This window comes from Miscanthus floridulus, chromosome 14 (genome assembly GCF_019320115.1).
Source record: "Miscanthus floridulus cultivar M001 chromosome 14, ASM1932011v1, whole genome shotgun sequence".
NCBI lineage: Eukaryota > Viridiplantae > Streptophyta > Magnoliopsida > Poales > Poaceae > Miscanthus > Miscanthus floridulus.
The window spans coordinates 51,680,294-51,699,132 of record NC_089593.1 but is presented as its reverse complement, the minus strand read 5'-3'; the positions used below and the strand labels follow the sequence as shown (position 1 = coordinate 51,699,132).

General features: G+C 51.0%; 1 protein-coding gene and 1 pseudogene across 2 annotated transcripts; both read left to right on the top strand.

Moving 5' to 3' along the window:
* Positions 1-1,111: 1,111 nt before the first annotated feature.
* On the top strand, positions 1,112-6,150 carry LOC136505014 (putative pumilio homolog 7, chloroplastic; annotated as a pseudogene).
* Positions 6,151-6,773: 623 nt separating this feature from the next.
* Positions 6,774-17,733, top strand: LOC136505015 (uncharacterized). 2 transcript variants are annotated; one of them, XM_066500076.1, is made up of 5 exons: positions 6,774-6,964; positions 7,054-7,162; positions 7,715-7,832; positions 8,115-8,267; positions 17,351-17,733. In XM_066500076.1, the coding sequence occupies exons 2-5, from the start codon at positions 7,155-7,157 to the stop codon at positions 17,504-17,506; spliced, it is 435 nt and encodes a 144-aa protein (XP_066356173.1). In that variant the 5' UTR covers positions 6,774-6,964; positions 7,054-7,154; the 3' UTR covers positions 17,507-17,733. The 2 variants fall into 2 exon arrangements, with proteins under 2 accessions (XP_066356173.1, XP_066356172.1); XM_066500075.1 differs by having other exon boundaries at positions 6,774-6,983.
* The last annotated feature ends 1,106 nt before the right edge of the window (positions 17,734-18,839 follow it).

Genomic DNA, 18,839 nt, shown 5'->3' with positions numbered 1-18,839 from the left:
TAGCAACTTTTCTAGAGACCCTAAGAGTGTCATATTCTCCCGCTCTCTCAAAATCAATCCATTTTTATTTTGAAAGAAAAAATGAGTTTGATCAAAGTATTTTTCAAATGAGCCACACAACCGGCACAAAAGCTGACATGATAGTCTTGAATTTTTGATAACAACACCATGAAACTCATCACTGGCCCTAGGAGGAGAAAGCAAAGATAAATTATTTAATGTCTTGGGAGTTAAAAAAGTGGTAAGATGAAATGACTTGACCTATTGTGAGTGTCTTGGAAAGAGAGAAAGCTACAAGATGTGACTTTTAGTGGGTCCATCATGTTGCTTTAAAAACAAGGAGAGAAATGACTATCATCTTTCTTGTTTGATCGTTTCTGTGGCTTATAAGTCAGCTGATGTTGTTTTGGCTCCGTTCACTGGTCTGAAACTTGGCTGAAAAACACTGTTCCAGCTGGTTTGTTGTGAGAGAAAAAACACTATTTCAGCTGGTTTGGTGAACAGTAACTTGTGAGTGGGATCAGCCGGCTGGCTGGACGAGTCCAGACCAGCAAACACCACCTTTATTGTGAGAGAAAAACATTATATTACGCTGATAAGCATGACTCAAGCGAACATGGTGAAAATACTCTCACCATAGATGCTATTAAAGTAGAGAAGTGACTATAATATCATCGCAATAGATGCTATTAAATAGAGCCACAAAGAGCGTAATACCATTAACTCCAAAGCAATAGATATCAGGAAGTAAAAACAACAAAGTGATTATAACATTATCTTTGGTATAATTTCTTTTACTATTTCCAAAAAAGGCAGGGAGTAAAAATAACACTATTTAATTTGTACTGATTATCTCATTTGGACGAGGTTCAAGAACTTCCGGTTCGGCCTGCATGCAGTCCGTGCATGCTTGCATGGCAGCAGGCTAGTAGCCTCATGTCATGTGTCACTCTCTCTCCACCCTCTTCAGACGACCTCCCAGCTGCAGAGAGAGGGAGGGGCAGAACCGTCCATCAAAGAGCAACAGAAACAAGGAAACGAAAGCCCCCAGAAACAAATGCCCCGTCTTCCTCTGTTTGCTCTTCCCCCCACCCCTCTCTCCTCTCTCCTCCTTTCATCTCCTTCTAGCGCAAGCCTCGCCCTCAAAATCCCTCAGAAACTCATCACCTCCAACACGGCCGCCTCTCCCCAATTCTCTTCTCCCCGGCGGTGCGCCCTCCGAGCCCTCCCTGAGGCCGCTGGATTGCGCGGCGGCGGCGGCGCTCCTGCTAATGCGCGTGCTCCCCTGAGGCTTTTCCTGGTAATCATCTACTACTACTACCTCCCCCTGTGGCGTCTCTTGTCTGGGTCGATCGGGGCTCCGTATATCTCTCGATCGGTTTGATGGATCCATTCTTGTCAAGATCGGGGTTATCACGGCGGGACCCCTCGGTCCTCGGTTCTTGGCGAGGCGTTCTCGTGATCGGGGGGTTTTTCTCGGGGGTTTTCACGATCTTGGCGTGTGCGGGTGGGTTTCGTGGCATCGGATTGCTGCCAGTTTCACCGCCCATTTTTTTTTTGTCATCTTTGCGCAGGCGCAATACAATCAAGGATTCAGTAGCGAAATCTCATGCTCTGTTCACCAAGATTGTTCACGGTTTTGATGTGTTTATGGATTCTTTGGGATTCTTAGAGTTGGTGTTACCATAGTCATGGGTACCTTTTGTCCTTCTTGCCATCTGGATACGAAAGTTCTATTGACATGTGGCGATTCCCCTGTTTTCCCCGGACACTCTGTTGTCTGTTGTCTCCTGCTCTTGTCTTGATGCCAAATCGTTCGTACCAACTCTTGCCTTTATTTGGTAACGATTTTGTCCTTGTTCCTGTGATCATGTAGGTGACTTCGTGGTATTCGTGCGTCACATCAAACTCTGGGTGCCGTAGTTTTGTTGAATCTACCTACATTGTGTGATTCAGTTTGGCTTCGTGGACTGGCCTGGTACTGGGATGGACGAAGTGCCGGGTAATCAGGACAATCAGCCATTTCTTGGCAACATCACTGGAGCCATGTTTGCAGATCACGGGGAACAATCTGCAGGGTGTTCTTCCCTCGAGGCAGGGTGGGTTCCTATGAGTGAAAGAAGCCCTGCTCGGAATGGTCTGGGCACCATTGACAATGCCAATTTGTTTGATGATCAGTCATTGGCATCTGCATTTGGGAACATGAGCTTGAGCTTCACTGGTAGTGCTGCTGACTCTTCTGCTAACTCTGGCAGTGTTGGATCCAGGGATGCACTCCGTTTTGCAGACTATTTGTTTACATCAGCTGACAACCCAACAAATCTGCCACTTCAGCCAACATTTGGTCAGGATGAGTTCGTGCCTTCATATTTGATGGTCAACAATGCTGGACACATGAAACCAAAGTTTGGTGCACAAAATCCTCCAATGTACACAGGGATGCATGGCAAAGATAATGCTTTTGTGGCTAGAACCAATTTACCACAAGCTTTGCCTTTCCAGCAACATCTCATTATCGATAGGCAGCCACAAGCATATGCACCTTATTATCAGCAGCAGATGGACTCTAAATTCAAGCGGCATGATATTGATGTCGAGACGAATTTTATCATGCAGCCACAGTATTCTTATCAGCAAATTCCACAGGCTCCTGATGTTCATTGGATCAATAGCAATCAATATGGTGTTATCAACTCATCAACCAAGTATGTAGCTGCACCTCACCTTAGAGTGCCCACTGTTCGTCATCTGGGACATGGCAGTCCTGATATCTACTGGAATGGTGCTATAATTCCTAATGGAAGTAACCGACGGAGTTTGACACATGTGAATAATTGTCCTTGTACAAGTTATCCTGATTGCTTATGTGAAACCTGTGAATACTGTCAAATTCAGCTATCTGAAAAGCTCAAACATTCATTTGGGCTCAGGCATTCACCCAAAGGTTTATTAGAAGATTGCATCTCTGACAAAGTGAAAAGTTCACCGTCATCCTTGGATTCTGAAGTGGCCATGAAATCTGCCCAACTGAACTGTAATTCAGTTGATGAAGTTGTTGGAGAATTGTACCACTTGGCGAAGGATCAGAATGGTTGCCGTTTCCTCCAAAGGATATTTACAGAAGGTTCTCAAGAGGATGCCCAAAAGGTTTTTGATGGTGTAATTGAGCATATCGATGAACTTATGGTTGATCCATTTGGAAATTACTTGATACAAAAACTACTTGAGCAGTGCAATGATAATCAAAAGATGCATATACTTTATGAAATAACCAAAATACCTGGCCAGCTAGTCAAAGTTGCATGCAACATGCATGGGTATGGCTGCTTCATGCTTTGATATTAATAATTGCTTTCTTTTTATTTTCATTTTATCATAACTTTATACTGTTTTTGAACTTAAAAATCCAGGACACGTGTGGTGCAAAAGGTGATAGAAACTGTTAGTACCTCAGATGAAGTGTCCATGGTAGTATCTGCTCTGAGCCATGGTGCCATTACTCTGATGATGGATGCCAATGGCAGCCACGTTGCACACCGTTGCTTGCAGAAGCTATCACCTGAGTGCAAAGCAGTAAGACATTTTTACTTTAAACCAATGTAGCCTTGCTCATGCTTTCAATGTTTTCTGACTGACTTCCTTTTATCAGCTTCATATTGTTATAATTCTTTACTCTGCTACATAGAACTAAATACCCAGTATGGTTAGAGCATGCCCTAGTGACCATCGTCGAGTACCTCTTTTACTTAAGAAACCTTTAAATCCTGCTTTTGTTATCCATTGGGTAACCATCTGCCATCTAGTCCTTGGTGCTTATACACTAGTTTGCATAGTTTTATGTTTAGGTTCATACAATGATTTTTGTTTTGATACCAAGGATAATCTTGTTTCATACCTTGGGACATCTAAATTGGAATTAACTGTATGCAATCTTTTTTAAAATACACTGTAAGTGCCTAGTTGTATTTGCCAATAGTAGCACTCTCTTTTAAATGCAGCCTTGCTATTAAAGAAAGAAATAATTCTCTAGTATCATTCATAACAGAGACCATGGTGGCCTGTCAGGCTGCAAATTTTATTTGCCGTGTTGCTGTCTATGGCTTTTGTACTCTGGCTATGCCATCTAATCAATATTATAGGCAGGTCTCTTACCTGTTTGTTCCTGAAAAAGAAAGCATATACCACTACAGTTATTTATTGTTGTAAGAGAACTAAGAACGTTCAAAGGCCTGATTGTAAATTCATGAAGTTTCTCTCTCTCTTTTCTGTTCCTAAGTTTTTAATCTCACAACATTCTGTATTGCTGGAATTTAATCTGATTCCCTAGTAAGGGCAGGTCCAGGCCCAGGGCAAATAGGGCTTCGTTCCAGTCCTAAGATACAAAATAATAGGCCATGGGAAGTAATACCGAGAAAGCATAAACATTCAAACTGATGCGAACTAAAGCACGTAAAGATGTTTCCTGATCCAAGCTGTTCCTAGATCGACCATCCCCTATGACAATCGTGATATATTTTGATCAGCTTTTTTTTTTTTTTGAGGAAAACAGGAGGGGTTTCCCCCTACTGGGATTTATTAAACAAACAAACAAAGGGGTTGATCAGCTTTCTGGACAGTGTTTCATCATTTAATAGTAACCCCAGTGTTTATGACTTTATTTTTGCTGCACATTTAAAACTTGCAGTGCTGCTAATTGTCTTACCAAGTTACGTTAATCATCATGGTCTATGATATCACTTTCCTGAACATTTTTTGGCTATCTGTATTTGAACTATCACTTGACTTCAAAATTTTCTTTGTCTCCAATGATTTCAAGTACTGTCATCTAAATTAATTTATAATGTGCTCTACAATGAATTCTTGTTTGGTGGAACATAGTACTAAGGATGTTTGAATTAACAATTAAAGCAAATGTTGGAAAGTATATCTACGAGTTCGTGCTAGTTGTATTGAAGAACAAGAAAAGGATAATGTAAATGTACTTAGCCACTGCTACGTAATTTCTTTGCTATCATTATTACCAATTTGTAAACTGGATTTTGGACTGCCATTACCATTGCAGTTCCTTCTCAATGCGGCCACAAAATATTGCGTTGAGCTAGCAAAGGATCGCCAAGGCTGTTGTATCATCCAGAAATGTATTATTCATGCAAATAAGGAGCAGAAGAACAAGTTATTGTACAGTATCACAACTAGGGCTCTCAACCTCGCGGAACATCAGTATGGGTATGTACGTTGCCTTTTGCCTTCAGAGTTAATGTAACTTTGATTCCTTTGCGGCCTCGGCTTTTGAATGCTGAGCATATGAACAAATCTCTGCAGGAACTATGTAATACAGTTCATACTCGACCTCAGGGTTACTTGGGCAACGAATGAAATTCTGGACAAGCTTGAGGGCAACTATGGATATCTGTCGATGCAAAAGTGCAGCAGCAACGTGGTTGAGAAATGCCTGAAAGAAGCACGGGGGCCAAAACGTGCAAAGATCATCCTTGAGCTTGTCAATGACCCCAAGCTGCAGAATATCTTGCTTGATCAGTATGGAAAACTATGTGATCCAAACAGCATTCCGGGAGTGCGAGGTAAAATACAATGCACACGTCGGCTAGTTTCTTTCTTAAACTGAAAACTCACATCTTGACTAGTTTCTTTCTTAAACTGAAATTAATTTATTACGTGCAGGATGCTGAGGTTGAGGCTGCATTGGTGCGAGCCATCAAGCCACACGTCGGCGCTCTTCGAAACAACATGTTTGGGAAGAGAATCCTGTCGAAAACCTGCCTGAAGAGCAGGAAGCTCTAATCCCACGCCTCGTCAAGGCGTCCTATGGAGTTCGCCGCACAGCTCGGGCAAGGTCTCATAAGGCGCATCACTGATGTTCAAATCCTGTAGTAAAGTAGTATATGTCACGGGATAGGTCGTCGTAAAACTGAGTAGCAATGGGAGGAGAGTAGTCTGGTTGGAGGAATCCACATTTTGGGCCACTGTAGAACAACCCCATGCGTGTTGTAGTTGTAGAGTTGTTGGGAGAGTTCGTGCAAATAAGTATGTTATTACTACGTTGATAATCCGTCAGATGATCGTCTGTATCTTCTTTACTAAAGTAGTATTTTTTTCATTTCCTTATATCTGTACCTCAGGGATTGTACCTTTTTGTCCCCCCTCCCCCCGCGCTGTTGCGGGTGCCGATTTTTTTCTTCAATTTAACCTTTTTTTAATAAAAAATTCACATTTATATCCTCTCAACGGCAAAAACTTATCTTTGGACCTTGAGCTCAGTGTCGTGGCCTACGTCGCTGAGGTAACATGTCTCAGCGTTGAGGTTGGAGGTCAAGGTTGTCGTGGCTGGCAACATGACGTTGACGTGGCCAAAAGTCGGCACCGAGATGTGTTGCTTTGGCGCCATAGGTCATGGCACTGAGATCAGAGTGGCTGGCGACATGGCGCTGACATGGTCAAAGTTTGGTGTCGAGACGTATTACCTCGGCGTCATGGGTCACGGCACCGAGATGGTCCAAAGGTTTTTGATACCCATGGGTATAAATGTAATTTTTAAAGGAAAAACGGTTAAATTGGAAAAATTTCGGTTGCGAGTGACGCGTCTGAAATGCGCTTCTGAATTGTGATGTTTGATCCTGAGGAAATGAACCTGGTGGGTTCTTGAAGGGCGTGTACTGTTGGGCTCTTTCACGGTTTTGTGGGCTTAGGTGAATCCGGCCCACTATTAATATTATCATCGCAGGCCAAAATAACCCAGCTTGTCGTGAAGCTCCGAGCCTACGCCGAAGGGGTGGGAACCCTTGACAGGTCCAGCACGAGGGGCCGGCGCCGGCGTACCGACCGACGGGTCCTCCGCCGCCGCGAGCTCCTGCTCTCCGTTGGTGCAGCTGGCGGGGTTGGAGCCGCCTTCCGGTTCCGGACGTGGGTTGCGCTCCGCTCATCGATTCCACCGGACCCTCTGCTGGCGAGTAACCCATCCCGTGGTACTGGTGCACGAAATTAGCTTTCTCGCCCTTTGCGTGATGCCTTGCTAATCCGTCCCGTTTTGGTTAGGTTCATCTCATTCGGCGAGCACGGTCAGTCCGGCCGTGGTTATCCGTCCCGTTTTGGTTAGGTTCATCTCCTTCGGCGAGCACGGTCAGTCCGCAGCAGAAATGAAGATGTGAGTGCTCATGTCTCCGGTCTCTCAGTACCTGTGTTATTATGTTGTTCACCGTTACTGGTATGCTGACCTAAGCTGTCTGTCAATCTTCGACATGCACTCCTATCCATTACGCAAATTCTTCAAAAATTAGATCAGCTAGTGCCTCAGATGGTCCCTGTTGGTTAATGGGTCCAGTTATAAGTTTAACAACAATGTCGTGATCGATGATATTTTCCCGTTTCACCTATTAATCTGTCCAAAACTTCACAGTAATTGGGGGTATAAGTGTGGTGCCAACTGTTCTGTTAGATTGTTTATTGTTCAATCCATAATTTCCTATGAGGATTCATGGGAAAGTCTGTTGTTAGATTGTTTTTGTTCGATATGCCATTTCTTATGAGGATTCATGGGAAAGTCTGTTGTGAGCTCCAATTGTTTCGCTCAATTGATGCGAATAACCCTGAGTGTAGAGGACTGAACCATGGGTCCTGAATGTCTTGTGCTGCTTGTCAGCCACTGCGTGATTTAAAGCTAGACTAGGAATAACCGTTGCCCATTGATGTTCTGCAGACAGAAAGCAAATGCAGGGATCCTTACCAACTTTGAAGTTCTTGACTTCTTGCGAACAAGAGGTGCCAAAGTTGACCCTATGGGATGCTTGGGGGCTGTTGCTGCATCAGAGTGTAAGGTACTTTGCTCCTCTTTTACCTAGGCCTTTATCATTTCGACTTGTTTATTTGTGCTGTTTTGTACCTAAACTGGTGAATGGCGGGCCTGGTGCAAGCGGTAGAGTCTTACCGCCTGTGACCGGAAGGTCCCGGGTTCGAGTCGCGGTCTCCTCGCATTGCACAGGCGAGGGTAAGGCTTGCCACTGACACCCTTCCCCAAACCCCGCACAGAGCGGGGGCTCTCTGCACTGGGTACACCCTTTGTACCTAAACTGGTCTGATAGTCGTCATCGTCTCATCAGGTGTATGAGTACCTCTTAAAAACCCCTGCTTGCAACCAGACAAGGGAATCAATTTATGAATTTGTGAAGAGAAGTGAGGGTTTCATGCTTGCAGAGGCTGATAAGCTAAATGTCATCAACTGGAGACCATCCTCAGCTGCCGATGCTTATGCGGTACTGTAATGTTCATCTTGCTGATAATGAGCATGTTTTTATTTTCAGATTTACAATATTACATGTTTATGCAAATTAAGCTATTTCATATAGAAATTTTGCTGCACCGATCACCGTGAAAGTGGCCTTCCTCGCTACGATATTACCATTTCTGTATTGTTGTTGGAAAAAAATGTTTGAAGTTTAGCGCTGCTTGACTGGTGTGAGGATAACTGGGTTTGTCAATTCGGACGCCTATGTTTTTTTTTTCTCGAATACGTAGAGAGCTACGTATCTTTATATTAAGAAGAAAAGGGGCCAAGAACCTATTCTTATTTCTTACTCCCTCTGTTCCAAATTATTATGAGTCGTTTTGACTTTTCTAGATACATAGCTTTTGTTATTTTTTGAAATAATGGAAGGAGCTTTGCCGCTCAATTAAGACGAATGAAGTTTATGTACAAGAAAGGGTAGCCAAACGTGGTGCCAAACACCCCGAAAGGCTAGCCCACCCACGCGACACAACACAGTACAACACTACCATGAGTCTGTTAGTCGCTGAATTCTCACTCTTGGTAGTAGGAGAATTCTTACTCTCATCGAGAGAGGATGACACTAGGAGTTGGGGCAATTTTCTTGTCTATTTCTCACACAAGCTCACACAAATGCCATGCCAACCCAAGGGGTTGGGGTTACATATTTATAGGCTGCTAGCCAGCCAAGCATATGCCAAGATGCTAGTCTAAGATGCTAGTCTAAGATGCTAATATGCTGTCCTAGCTAAGATGCTGTCCTCTAGTCTAAGATGCTGTCCTCTAAGATGCTGTCCTCTAGTCTAAGATGCTGTCCTAAAAACAGAAAAACAGCCACAAGGACCATGACCATGTGAGCATCATAGCCCCACAAAGACCAGCCACACATGAGACTTATCCATCATTCTCCCCCTAAGTCTTGTGCGTCGTCTTGTGGGAGAGTTGAACCATCCCGGTCCTGGAGCAGAGCTCAAGGAACTTGATCCTCCCAAGGGGCTTGGTGAGCAGGTCCGCAAGCTGGTCCTTGGTGTTGATGTAGCTCGCCTTGATGCTCCCTTCCTCCAAACAGCTTCGGATGAAGTGGTACCTCACCCGGATGTGCTTGCTGCGTTCGTGGAACACGGGGTTCTTTGCCAGGGCCAGAGCGGACTTGCTGTCCACCCTGAGCTCCACCGCTCTAGTGTCTCTGCCGAGGAGATCACCAAGCAGTCGAGCGAGCCAGAGCGCCTGAGTCGAAGCGGTGGAGGCCGCTATGTACTCGGCCTCGCAGCTGGACAGGGCCACGACCTGCTGCTTGACCGACTGCCAGCTAACGAGGCACTTGCCGAGGAAGAAGAGGATCCCGCTCGTGCTCTTGCTGGTGTCGATGTCGCCGGCGTGGTCGCTGTCGCTGTACCCGACGAAGTGTGCCGCCCCAGGGCACCTCGGGTAGTAGAGGCCGTGGTCGAGAGTCCCCGCAACGTAGCGGATGATCCTCTTCACAGCCTGCTGGTGCTCCGTCGTCGGTCGCTGCATGAACCGACTGACGTAGCCGACGGAGAATGCCAAGTCCGGCCGTGTGTGGGCGAGGTAGCGAAGGCTCCCCACAAGACGCCGGTACTGCGTAGCGTCCACCTCCTCCGTCGTGCTGTCGCGGCTCAGCTTCAGCCTCTCCTCCATCGGAGTGAGAGCTGGGTTGCAGTCGGTGAGCCCAGCTAGCTCAACGACGCGCTTGGCGTAGGCGGTCTGTCGAAGCGTGATCCCAGAGTCATCCTGGTGTACCTCGATTCCCAGGTAGAAGGAGAGAGGCCCCAGGTCACTCATCTGGAAGGTGGCCTTCATCTCTTCCTTGAATGCCGCCACCTCCGCATCCTTGGTGCCGGTGATCACCAAGTCGTCGACGTAGACACCCACCAACAGGGCATTACCTCCATTGCCCCGTCGGTAGATGGCCGCCTCGTGCGGGCTTTGCTCGAAGCCCATCCCCTTTAGCGTGGAATCCAGCTTGGCATTCCACGCCCTCGGTGCCTGTCGCAAGCCATAGAGGGCCTTGCGCAGGCGGAGCACCTTGCCCTCCTTGCCGGGGATCGCAAATCCCGGCGGCTGGTGCACGTAGACCTCCTCCTTCAAGTCGCCGTTAAGGAACGCCGACTTGACGTCCATGTGATGAACACGCCAGCCCTCCTGGGCAGCTAGCGCAAGGAGGAGTCGCACGGACTCCATCCGTGCCACGGGAGCAAAGGCGTCGTCGAAGTCGACCCCCTCCTGCTGCACGAAACCTCGTGCCACCAAGCGAGCCTTGTGCTTGACGATGGCACCGGCTTCATCCCTCTTCAGCTTGTACACCCACTTAAGGGTGATCGCGCGATGACCACGAGGAAGGTCAGCAAGCTCCCAGGTGCGGTTCTTCTCAACCGCATCCATTTCCAACTGCATCGCGGCGCGCCATGCCGCGTGTCTCTCGGCCTCTGCGAACGACCGAGGCTCGCCGTCGTCACACGCAAGGTGCAACTGCGCCTCCAGGTCCTCCAGGTCATGAGGCACCAGTCCCGGCACCAACTGGTCGCCGAGAAGGTTCTCCATCGTACGGTACCGCAACGGCTCGCCGTCGTGGTACGCGTCGATGCGCTCCTCGTCGTGAGAGAGCGGAGTAGCGAGCTCAACCGGGCTATGCTCGACACGAGCTGGTGTTGGAGTAGACGTGCCCGGAGAGGTGCCTGTCGGTGCTGGAGTGCGTGGCGTTGCCGGCTGTGGTGAAGCCGGCGAAGAACTCATCGCAGCCGAGGTCCTGGCTGGAGAGCGTGGAGCTGTCGGAGTAGCAGGCGCCGGGGTCGGTGGAGGCTCGGGGACTGGGGTAGACGCGCTCGCCGAAGAAGAGCTGCCTACTCCCCCAGCTCCCTCGAAGTGGACGTACTCGACAGTGAAGTCGTCGTAAGTCGGAGCCGAGCCATCGTCCACCGCCTTGTCCCACGCCCATCCTCGCCCTTCGTCGAACACAACGTCGCGCGCCGTGCGCACACGCTGTGTCTTCGGGTCGAGGATGCGGTAGGCCTTCGAGCCCTCCGCGTAGCCGATGAACACTCCCGGAGTGCTCCTGTCGTCGAGCTTGCTGATGTGGCCAAGCTCCTTGGCGAACGCGAGGCAGCCGAAGACCCGCAAGTGGGAGACCGCCGGCTTGCGCCCATGCCAAGCCTCGTACGGCGTCCTGCCGTCGAGCGCCTTGGTAGGCGAGCGGTTGAGGATGTAGACGGCCGTCACCACCGCCTCTCCCCAGAAGACAGCCGGCATCCCCCTCTGCTTGAGGAGGGCCCGAGCCATCCCCACAACCGTCTGGTTGCGCCGCTCGACGACGCCGTTCTGCTGCGGGCTGTACGGCGCGGAGTAGTGGCGCTGAATGCCCTCGTCAGCGCAGTACGACGCGAATTCAGCCGCCGTGAATTCGCCGCCGTTGTCGGTGCGCAGCACGCGCAGCTTGCGGCCGCACTCCGCCTCCGCAGAAGCCTGCGCGCGTCTGATGGCGTCCGCAGCCTCTCCCTTGCTGCCGAGGACCATCACCCACATGTAGCGGGAGAGGTCGTCGACGAGCAGCAGGAAGTAGCGTCGTCCTCCCGGTGTGGCCGGTGTCACCGGGCCACACAAGTCCCCGTGCACGAGCTCGAGCCTCTCCTTGGCTCGAAAGCTCGCCTGCTGGGGAAAGGGGAGTCGCCTCTGCTTCGTCAACACGCAGACGTCGCAGAGCTGCTCCACATGGTCGAGGCATGGCAGGCCTCGCACCATCTCCGTGGCACTGAGCCGCTTCAGGGCCTCAAAGTGAAGGTGCCCGAAACGCTCGTGCCACTGCCACGCCTCGTCGTCCCGACGAGCAGCGAGACAGAGGGGTTGTGCCACCTGCACGTTAAGGACGTAGAGTCGATTTGCGCTTCTGGATACCTTGGCAAGAAGGCGACGACGACGATCCCAAATCCTCATGACTCCGTCCTCAACCACCACGCGCGAACCGTTCTCATCCAGCTGTCCCAAGCTGATGATGGAGTTCCTCAACGCGGGGATGTAGTAGACTCCGGTGAGCAGCCTGTGCTCACCAGACACGGCGGTGAAGATGATGGAGCCGACGCCCTTGATCTCCACGCCGGAGGCATCCCCAAACTTGACGGAGCCTCGGACGCTAGAGTCAAGCTCGGTGAAGAACTCCCGTCGACCGGTCATGTGATGGGTGGCGCCGGTGTCGAGGCACCACCCGTCAGTCTTGTCGTTGCCGGAGCTGTCGCCGAGGAGGGCGTGTGCTTTTGGCTCGTCAAGGTGGAGGAGAGCCGCTGCGGCCGGTGCCGCTGGAGGTAGCTCGATGCTGGCATGTGCCATGAACAGAGCCGGCTCCTCCTCCTCCGCCTGTGCGACGTGGGCCTGGCCGCGTCGTGGCTGTCGACAGTCCTTGGCCCAATGGCCAAGCTGGCCGCAGTTGCGGCAGGCGTCGTCTCGTGCCGGCTTGTGCCTGCCGGCGGCGCCGCCCTGGGCGCCTCCGCGGGCATCACCCTCGGCACGTCCTCGCGCCCCGGCCTGGGCGTCTCTGCGCGCCTTACGTGGCTTGCCACGCTTGCGGCCGCCTGTCGCGGAAGAAGGCTCCCCCTTCCTCCGGTCACCCTGGCTGGCAAGCCACTGCTCCCGAGTGAGAAGGAGCTTCCCGCCAGTGGTGATGGGCCCTGAGAGGGACTGTGGCTCATCACTATCGACGACCTTGAGGCGACCTATCGCCTCCTCGATCGACATCGTGGAGAGATCCAGCAGCGACTCGATCGAGCGAGCCATCTGCTTGTACTTCTCGGGGACGCAGCGGAAGAGCTTTTCGACAGCTCTCTCCTCGCCGTAGGTGTCGTCGCCGAACTGCACCATCTTCTGCAACAGAGTGTTGAGACGGAGAGCAAAGTCATCAACGTCCTCACCTGGCTTGAAAGCCAGGTTCTCCCACTCCTTGCGAAGTGCCTGCAGTGTGGACTTGCGGGCGCGATCGCTGCCGATGCGTGCCGCAGCGATGGCGTCCCAAGCCTCCTTGGCAGTCCGCTTGCTGGTAAGCGAGAACTGCATCTCGGGCGGGACTGCAGCGATGAGAGCATCCAGCGCCCGTCGATCTAGGTCGTAGTCGACGTCGCCGTACCGGACTGCCTCCCACATGTGCCGCACCTGGAGCTTTACCCTCATCACCGCAGCCCACTCGACGTAGTTGGTCTTGGTGAGGGTAGGCCACCCACCGCCGGGACCGACGTCCCTGACAACAGCCTGGAGCCCGTGGTAACCACGGTACCGATCCGGGGAGAGAGAGCCACGCTGCCTGTGAAGGCCGCGCTCTCCATCGACCCGTCGGTACCGATCCGGGGAGAGAGAGCCACGCTGCCTGTGAAGGCCGCGCTCTCCATCGACCCGTCCGCCACCGTTGCCGTGCGCGCCTCCTCCAGGAGCGCCGCCGGCGCGTCCGCGCCTGTCTGGGCTGCCGCCGCGCTCGTGGGTGTGCGCGGCTGCCCCAGGAGCGCCACCGCCGTGCGCGCCTCCTCCAGGAGCGCCGCCAGCGCGTTCGCGCCTGTCTGGGCTGCCGCCACGCTCGTGGACGTGCGCGGCTGTCCACTGCGCCGCCCGCGCTCGCGCTGCCTCCCTCTCTAGCAGCTCGAGGTCCGCGTCGGCGGTGTCGTCAGCGGAAATGGAGCTGCCGATGCTGCCGCGCAGAGCCTCGACCTCCGCCGCCGCCGCACGCGCTGCATTCGCCGCCGCCGCTGCTTCCGCCTCCGCTCTGGCTGCTGCCAGCTCCGCCGCTGCTAGCCTCGACGCCCTTGCCGCCGCCGCAGCGGTCTCTGCCGCCGCTCGCTCGCGTTCCTCTGCCGCGGCAAGTTCGGCCTCCTGCCGACGCCGCGTGCTCGAGGCGACCGAGCGCTGAGACTGCCCTGCGGACATGACGCGCTACCGGGGGGCTGCTGCGTGGGGAGAGGGCTGCTTCAGACGAGCTGGGAGAGGAGTGAACAGGAGCGGCCGGAGGAGCTGCTGCTGCCAACAGCTGGGGCTGTTGTGGGGCTGGGAGAGAAGATGAGCAAGAGATGCTCAGGCTACAGGATAATACGGCTCTGATACCACTTGTTAGTCGCTGAATTCTCACTCTTGGTAGTAGGAGAATTCTTACTCTCATCGAGAGAGGATGACACTAGGAGTTGGGGCAATTTTCTTGTCTATTTCTCACACAAGCTCACACAAATGCCATGCCAACCCAAGGGGTTGGGGTTACATATTTATAGGCTGCTAGCCAGCCAAGCATATGCCAAGATGCTAGTCTAAGATGCTAGTCTAAGATGCTAATATGCTGTCCTAGCTAAGATGCTGTCCTCTAGTCTAAGATGCTGTCCTCTAAGATGCTGTCCTCTAGTCTAAGATGCTGTCCTAAAAACAGAAAAACAGCCACAAGGACCATGACCATGTGAGCATCATAGCCCCACAAAGACCAGCCACACATGAGACTTATCCATCAGAGTCATCGTTGCGGAGCATGGCAAAGCAGCCAGCAGCTCAGACTTCCCATGGCAGACCACAGATATCCCACCCTACGATGCCAGACAGACGGGCCCGAAGCAAGAGGCCACAACAGGTCATCGTTGCCGAGCTCCAGCTCGTCGTGAAGAGCAGCACCGACTTCGATCCTGTCTCGGTCTCCTGCCTCGACCGCAGTGTTTGCCTGGCCTCCCAAGCAAAGTCCTAGTCGTCGAAGAAGGGGGGTTTGCCCCGTGTCATTGTTGTCAAGCTACATCCCCCAATGTAGCAGCTCTGACTTCATGGATGCAGTTCCGGCCGTCTCACGTCAACCGAGCACCGAGAAGCGAAGAGCGTCCATGGAAGGAGACATCGCGGCCAAGACGAAATTCCAACAGCGACGCCTTCAGGAAGGGTACGACGCCGATAGCGCCGCCATTGCTTGTCCAGGAATGGACCGGGTTTTCACCTGTGGAAGACACTGCTGGAGGGGAACACGACGCCCCCAACAGGGAAAGCGGTGCCTACAGGCGTCACCGTTACTAAGGCTTTCGCCCAAGGTGCCCTCCAGCACAACTGTCTAGCCATGATGCCGAAGCCCTAGCCTGCCGCCATCATCGCCGTCGTTGCCGTGTTGTCCCGCAGAAGCCCCTCCAGAAGGGCATCGACGCGCAGGCTGCTCACAGCAGCCGCACAGCTGCGTCGGCCGCCACCCCCTCAGACCGGGTAACGCGCTGGGCCAGACCTACCTTGCCGCATGCGTCACAGTGCCGCACGCTGGAGCCGTCGCTAGCTGCCGTCGTTCGAACAAGCATCCGTTGTCGCCGCTGCCGACTTCCGCTTGTCACCGCTAGGCGCATGACCCACCACCGCGAGTGCCGCCCCCTGCACTAGGGGCGACTTGGCCGCCAACCCCTCTGACCGGGCAACGTGCTGGGCTAGACCTACCTTGCCGCATGCGTCATAGTGCCGCACGCTGAAGTCGTCGCTGGCTGCCGTCGTCCAAACAAGCACATGCCGTTGCTGCTGCCGACCTCCACCAGCCACCGCCAGGCGCATGACCCACCACCACGAGTGCCGCCCCCTGCACTGGGGGGCGCCGGATGTGGCCACCAGGGCGCTAGGACCCGGTGCCCTCCGCCGCCGCCACCGCCTCCACCATGGTTGTCACCGCTGCCATGGCTGAGGAGGAAAGCAGGAAGCGGAGGAGGAAGAAGAGCCCCCCCCCCCCCCCCGCCGCCCCTCGGCGCGTGCACGGCTGGCCGGCACCGCCACACCCGCAGCGGACGGCTCCACCAAGCCCCACGCGGCTCGCACGAGGGTGCACCCCGCCACGCGCCCCACCACTGCCAAGTGCGAGGAAGACCCCCGCCCTCGGCGCCCCTGGCCGACGCAGCCGCCTCCGCACGCATCCCAGGGCGTGGGGCACCCCTCTACGGACGCCCCCCTGCGAATCTGGTGCCGTTCCCGGTGCCCTGGCCTAGAGCCGCTGCCGTTGCCGCTGCCGTGGGCATCGGCCAACGCCTGCCTAGGTGCGGGCCACCGCAGCACCCGTAGATTTGGACGTCGGACCCCGCTGCGCGCGAGCACGACATCGTCCGTCCCTGCCACCACCGCGAACTAGCGCCCCACCGCCGCCCTCCCGGCAACCCGCGCGGCCATGCCGACGGCCTGCTCCGGCGGCGGCGCGGCGGGAGGGAGGGAGAGAAGGGGGCAGCGGCTGCTAGGGTTTGTGTCGATGCCAGTGTCGCCCACGTGGCAGCGGCACGAGGGCAAGTCTTGTTATGTATCTAGATATAATATATATCTAGATGCATAGCAAAGGGTACGTACCTAGAAAAGCCAAAACGACTTATAATTTGGAATGGAGTAGTAGTATAGAAGCAAATGGGCTAAATAGCTTTTAATGATGCATAAATTTGCTTTTCTGAATTCACGAGACATGAGGTTGAAAGAGGTTTAAATCTGTTTTTCCTTTTTAAGGGCTAGAAATGGCTGAACTTCTTTTGCTTTTTGAATTTTGGCAAGATATGGAAAGATGTACTAAACTATACTTGTTTGTTGCTTCATATCTGAGAACTTTATTTACTTGTCCATAAGCTGGATTTCTGTCTTATAATTATCCATGAGCGCATCTCATGGATAACTTGTATTTTCTGTGCAATGATAGGCAGAGAAAAGTAGTTCAAGTGTGTCAAATATGAAGTAACGATTGCTATTGCTATTGTTATTTATTACACTTCCAAGAGCCACTCATAACTTACTCCCTCCATTCCAAATTGTAGGTCACTTTAGCCTTGTCCTAAGTCAAACTTCTCTAACTTTGACAAAGTTTTTAGAAAAAATATATTACCATCTATAAGTTCAGTTAAATGCACTATCAAGACATGTCAGAGAGAATTTAAATAAACTAATTTGATGTTGATGCAATTTTCTATAAACATGGTCAAACTTGAGAACTTTGACTTAGGACAAAACTAAAGTGACCTGGATGTACAATGATTACACTTTATAACTTGATGTTTAGCTGTTTATTCTTCATTTTGATCCTCTACTAAGCTGTTTAGTCTTCATTTTGATCCTCTACTGCAGATGATAGAAGAATGTGGGAAACGATTTTCCAGGGACGACCGAGGAGAAGCCTGTGACGAAGACAAGCGGGTCCAGGAGTTTTTGGATATGGTGAAGGAGGTTTTGCCGCCACCCCCACCTAAGGCAGAGGCAGAGGCAGAGGCGATGCAGGAGTGAATGTGGTGTTAATTGTGACATACTTAAGGGTTAGATTGCCTGAGAATGTGTAGTTCTAAATACTTCATGTAGCTCTATTTTAATATTATATAGGCAGCTCTTTTGCCTGTTCGTTCTTAGAAAGTTTGTACCGACTGCATTTTCTGTTGCAACTTGTAGAACAGTCACGACCTGACTTTTAAGTTATGTGGGAGTTTTGTTCCTTAAAGATTTTTTTCTTGACAACATTTATCACAGTCTACACTCAATAACTTTTATAACTTTATTTATCTTGGGCAGTGTTCGCCTAAACGGCCATTTAAACGGTTGCTAAATGGTAAATAGTGGCAAACTGTTTTGTTTAGGGGGTATCTGGAAATTAAACGATTGACCGTTTCAACGGTCACAAAATGGGGGTTAACGGTCTAAACGCTCTTAACGGAACAGAGATAAATGGTTTTAAACGGACTAAATGACTGTTTAAATAGCTATTTAGGCGATCACCGGGTAAATACAGTTAAATTATACATGCATAAATTTGTATACTTAAGTTTATTATATTTATAAATATGTATAATTGATTTCTTACATGTATAAATATGTATATTTGATTCTTTTTACATGCATAAATATATATACATACTAAAATAATTGATTTTTAATAGCATAAACATGTATAAATGGGAGAATAATTGATTTTACATCAATAAATATGCACATTTTGGTAATATGGTGTAAAACTGTTTAGACCGTTTAAACACCATGTAAACGGCCTAAACGCTAAACGAAGGGCGAACGACAGTTTACCGTTTAACGTGTAAGATAACACTGATCTTGGGATGCTAGTGCCCGGATGTCCGGGTGGACGCCCACGTGTGCTAGCCCGTTTCCGAGCACTATGTTTCACGCACTGGCTCGTTATGCATGCCCACGCCGGCCTCGTGTTGCCTGGATGTCTCCCGCGCCGCCTGACCGTAGTTGAGGACCGTCTGCCCGCTCGTTGGCACCCCCTAACTCTCCGAAGAGCATGAAACACGTGCAACATGAAACACCTGAATGCAACATACATCTAAAATAGATGAAACATCTAAAACATACACTTGCAACATATGTGTGATTGTGTGAAAACATATGCAACATCCAGATAGAACACTTGCAACGTGCAACATAAAAACACTTGTTGCAACAGAAGAATGAAATAGATGAAGCATTTCGGAGCATACTATTGCAACATATGTTTGAAAACATATGCAACATCCAGATCAAAACGATTGCAACATACGTCTGGGAATAGATGAAACATTTTGAACAAACACTTGCAACATGCCTCTGAAACACTTGCAACATGTGTAAC

Bases quoted from the DNA above. Each gene is read 5' to 3' on its own strand.
- LOC136505015 (XM_066500076.1), top strand. The intron at 7,833-8,114 runs GTACTTTGCTCC...TCGTCTCATCAG, and splicing joins TTGCTGCATCAGAGTGTAAG to GTGTATGAGTACCTCTTAAA. The intron at 8,268-17,350 runs GTACTGTAATGT...CCTCTACTGCAG, and splicing joins CAGCTGCCGATGCTTATGCG to ATGATAGAAGAATGTGGGAA.